General features: G+C 39.0%; 1 protein-coding gene across 1 annotated transcript in view; it reads right to left on the bottom strand.

The window, feature by feature from the left end:
* Positions 1-4,108, bottom strand: part of hsd17b3 (hydroxysteroid (17-beta) dehydrogenase 3) — a gene marked incomplete at its 5' end in the record, with an annotated part of 21,652 nt that overhangs the window by 7,174 nt on the left and 10,370 nt on the right. The window contains 8 exon segments of the mRNA XM_014002542.1: positions 82-147; positions 215-296; positions 410-444; positions 1,639-1,683; positions 3,020-3,087; positions 3,178-3,285; positions 3,563-3,638; positions 3,800-3,846. Of these exon segments, the coding sequence (XP_013857996.1) occupies positions 82-147; positions 215-296; positions 410-444; positions 1,639-1,683; positions 3,020-3,087; positions 3,178-3,285; positions 3,563-3,638; positions 3,800-3,846 (527 nt within the window).

Below are 4,108 nucleotides of genomic sequence, written 5' to 3'. Positions count from 1 at the left end.
GTTAAAATATATGTTTATTAAATAAAGTCTAATGTTACAACTAATCGGGGATCCCTTTAAAGTCTGAGAGCAAGTCCCTACCTGTATAAGAATCCCTTTGTCTTTATATTCCGCTTGGAGACCTCGAGAAAATCTTTCCACAAAGACCTACAAAAGCACAAGTTAAACAAAGAAAATGAAGAGCTGTACAGTATTTCCTGATGCGGAATCGTACCTTTGAAGCKGCGTAAAGGGTGTACAGTGGAATTGGAACACAAACTATTCCAGATGAAATGTTCACAATCAGCCCCTTTCTCCTGCAGGCCCAGAATCAAATAATCAAGGGCTGCAATTTCTGTTTGTAGCAAGAAACTCAGTGTTGAGCAGCACATTTCTGAAACATCTAATGATGCAAGTGTGGGTGGGGAACCTGTTCTCCATGCCTGGGAGGACTATTCTGCACATCTGGAGACAAAAATATATAAATAAATAATTTAGGACAGATAGAAGAATGAACAAAACATACGTACCTCAAAGATGATCCTCTACTTGCTCTAATAATTTACAACTTTATAGCTAATTATGACCCCGCACGCAAAGCGTAAGCAGGAGTCATATTGCTGTTGTACTGTTTTTTTTTCCTCTGGAGATTTTTGGTCAACCGTAGCACAAAAACAGCTGCACCGYTCAACATGAAATTTGGCAGTGCTGTAGATGAGTCTGACCTACACTGCGCCAGCCAACGGTTTTACAATAGACCCCATATTTGAGGAGGGGGCTCCTTTCAAAGAGGGGGTGTTTGGACATGCAAAAATGCTTATAACTCAGAAACTGTTCAACATAGAAGCTTCAGATTTCTTTTGTTGTTTAYCTCTGATGAAGCTCTATCCATCAGGCCCACCATCAGTACCCCCACCCCACCGGACCCCCAATTTATCTGAAAAAGGGGTATCTGGACATACAAAAATGGTTATTGCTCAAAAACRATCAAGCATAGGAGCTTCAAATTRCTTTTATTGTTTAGCTCTGATGAAGGGCTATCTATCAGGCCCACCAATCAGTGCTCCCCTATCCCGGACCCCCAATTTACCTGAAAAAGGGGTGTCTGGACATACAAAAATGCTTATAACTCAGAAACTGTTTAATATAGGAGCTTCAGATTTCTTTAGCTCTTTAGCTCTGATGAAGCTCTATCCATCAGGCCCACCAATCAGTGCCCCCCKCCCCCCGGACCCCCAATTTATCTGAAAAAGGGGTATCTGGACATACAAAAATGGTTATTGCTCAAAAACTATCAAACATAGGAGCTTCATATTTTCTTAGGTTGTTTAGCTCTGATGAGGGGCTGTCCATCAGGTCAATCAATGCCCCCCCACCCCAAACAAAAAAGACCCCTCCCAAGTCACTACGATTTTGCACCTAGTAGCATGACATTTATTAGGAATAAAGACTTCTGAGTTCTGGTGCATTTGTGCGTGCGGGGGTCATTATGTTACCACTATGCAGTATCTAGTTAATGAATACTTTTGTATTAAATACAAAGTCAAAACAAGAAGTGGCCTGATTAAACATCTGGATGTCTTTTTGTTCTGAATTGACAAAAATTTTACAGAATTTGTTTAAGAACTGAAATGACCTGGTTTTCACACATGTTCTTACCTTCATCATAGTTTTCACATTGCAGTTTATCACTTTTGTTATTACCTGGGAACAAAATAACAAGCATCAAAAATTGTTTTAACTCTGCGTAGATATTATAGAACTAGTCAGAAAAGCCAGACCAAGAAAAAAAAAAGAACAAGTTAGTGTATCCAGATCATCTTTGTCAATATGGTGGTAAACTGTTCCTTAAGCTATATAACCTTGATTTTATTTGTGAAAATTAAAGGTATGTACCAATAGTCTGTGGCATTGCCTGAAACTTGTCTCACTGAAGAAGTGTCTTGGAGGTACCACCCACAGTACATTCCCCATTTGTGGTTACTTCTTCCCTCTTTATAGCCTACCAGGAACTTTGAACTTGTATGATAGGAGGTTAAAACAATTCAGTTGGTTGTCTTATAGTGATTGACACCTCTCTTGACCAACTGGGTTCATAGACTCTCCAGAGCCCAGATACTGTATGTGGCATGCCCCTCATGTCCCACCTGTCCATGGTACACATGATTGATTGACTAGAATCGGCCAGTCAGCTCTGAGCTTCATTTTGACACCACAGCTGTGGAGCCAGTCAAGTTACCTTTRATTCAATATGCATTTTTGGAAATTAAAAAAAATTAATGGTTATAGTTTTAACCTCATTTACTAAATACTAGTTACAGTTACAAAAACTATGACTGCTGAACTTAAAAAAGTCAGATTGATAGATTTACATAGAGACTATACTGTACTGTAGGCTTGTGAATTTACTCCAAAGGGTTCAAGAGCAATACTTAATTTAATCTGAGTTAGGGTTAGGCCCACAGGGCAACAGAAGAAACCGTCACAGAGACCTACTAAACTTTTTGTTTATTTTTCTACCTGAGTTACTGAGATGCATCAAGACAGTCAGTGGCATTGTTTACACCTAAAAAACAAGCCTTTATGAGAGCTAACCCACCCAGCAGTAAATGTCAAAGTTTTGTTTTAAACCAGTTTTGTAAAACATGTGTTCACAAATTTCCACAACTGGAGCTCAAAGGTGATTTTCAGTGATTTTCTTGGTTGTCGTATTAATTTGTTCATTAAAATGTACTTTGGTGCCTGATGAAATTGGCAGCTTGAACCACATGTGTGGTGTTTGTATAAGGAATCATCTGTTTGGCTCTCTTTTTTTAAATAACATGTTACAATGTGTCACCTTCATCTCCACCTATTTTTGCTAAATCATCTATCCATAACCAATATCTTGATCAATGTAAGTTGTGCATTCACATCTGTGCTTTCTGCTGAGGTTCTCACTTGTAGGACCAAACTGAAATCATGTGAACATGACTTTTTTTTCTTACTTTAAATGTAAATTTAAAAGACTTTTTGTAAAAGCTGTTAAAACGCTACTGACCGTGTCGAGCTCTTTGGTATCAAGAAATCTACAGGGGATGAAAGTGGGCAGCGCACCGACGTTGTTGACTGGAGAGGAAAAGGAGGACGATGGTCATTTTAATGATCAATATTTGATGTTTATGTTCTAAGCATTAGTTGGGAAAAAACACGTCTGACCCAAAACTCCAACGTTGAGGTCCTGAAGCTGCTCTTCAATGTCTCCATATATGTCGTCCTTAGTAAAATCAGCCACTATCACTTTCACCTTCTGTCCTGTTTTTTCACCTGCACAGATTCAAAAAGTAACAACTTTATTTATTTACTTAGCACAAAAACTAAGTAAATATGTGTTTGGTATTATTTCTATGTTGTAAAAATACTTCTTAGGAATAAACCTGTTAAAAACCTGTTAATTTCCCTGGTGCCACATTTGTAAGGAACATGCATGTGTGGAATGAGCAGTATGTGGTTGTTTATTTTGCTGATTTTATTTACATTTATTTCCACCAAAAAAWTTTTTAATTACTTTTTGTGCTAAGTTTAGATATTACATATTACATACCTATTTCTTCAGCCAGCTGGTCCAGTTTCTCTTTGGTTCTGCTCATAATAACAACATTCAGACCTCGCTCAGCCAGCTGATCACATATAATAATGATAGAAAGGAGGGATAAATCAATAATTAGCACACATGGGTTAAATAAAACAAGTTCAGCAGCAGAAAAACGTTCTCCACAGTAGGCGTCCCAGCCTCGTCACACAAACAAACACAATCAGTGCTGTTCAAACTGTCACTTACTGCCACTGCGTACGCTCTCCCTATCCCCTCTGAAGCACCAGTCACCACTGAAACACAAAGATTAGAGTCAGACATGAAATCCATCTCCTGAAGTTTCCATTTCAAACACCGGAGGAGTCGTTTCCCTCAGCTGCAGGCTTCCTCCTGACTCCTGTCAGACAAGGCCCAGCYCTGTCTTTGTATTTATTTACACTTTAACCCTGTCTGTTCTTACACGGTGCGCTGAAACAGCATGTTCCCTTGCTCTGATAAAGACTTAGCAGACCAAAACAGCTTGTTTCAGAGCGTTCGCTTCTGAGCCACCCATCA

Source organism: Austrofundulus limnaeus, unplaced genomic scaffold (assembly GCF_001266775.1).
Source record: "Austrofundulus limnaeus strain Quisiro unplaced genomic scaffold, Austrofundulus_limnaeus-1.0 Scaffold14, whole genome shotgun sequence".
Lineage (NCBI taxonomy): Eukaryota > Metazoa > Chordata > Actinopteri > Cyprinodontiformes > Rivulidae > Austrofundulus > Austrofundulus limnaeus.
The sequence above is the reverse complement of the archived record's forward strand: the minus strand, read 5'-3'. Positions and strand labels throughout refer to the sequence as shown.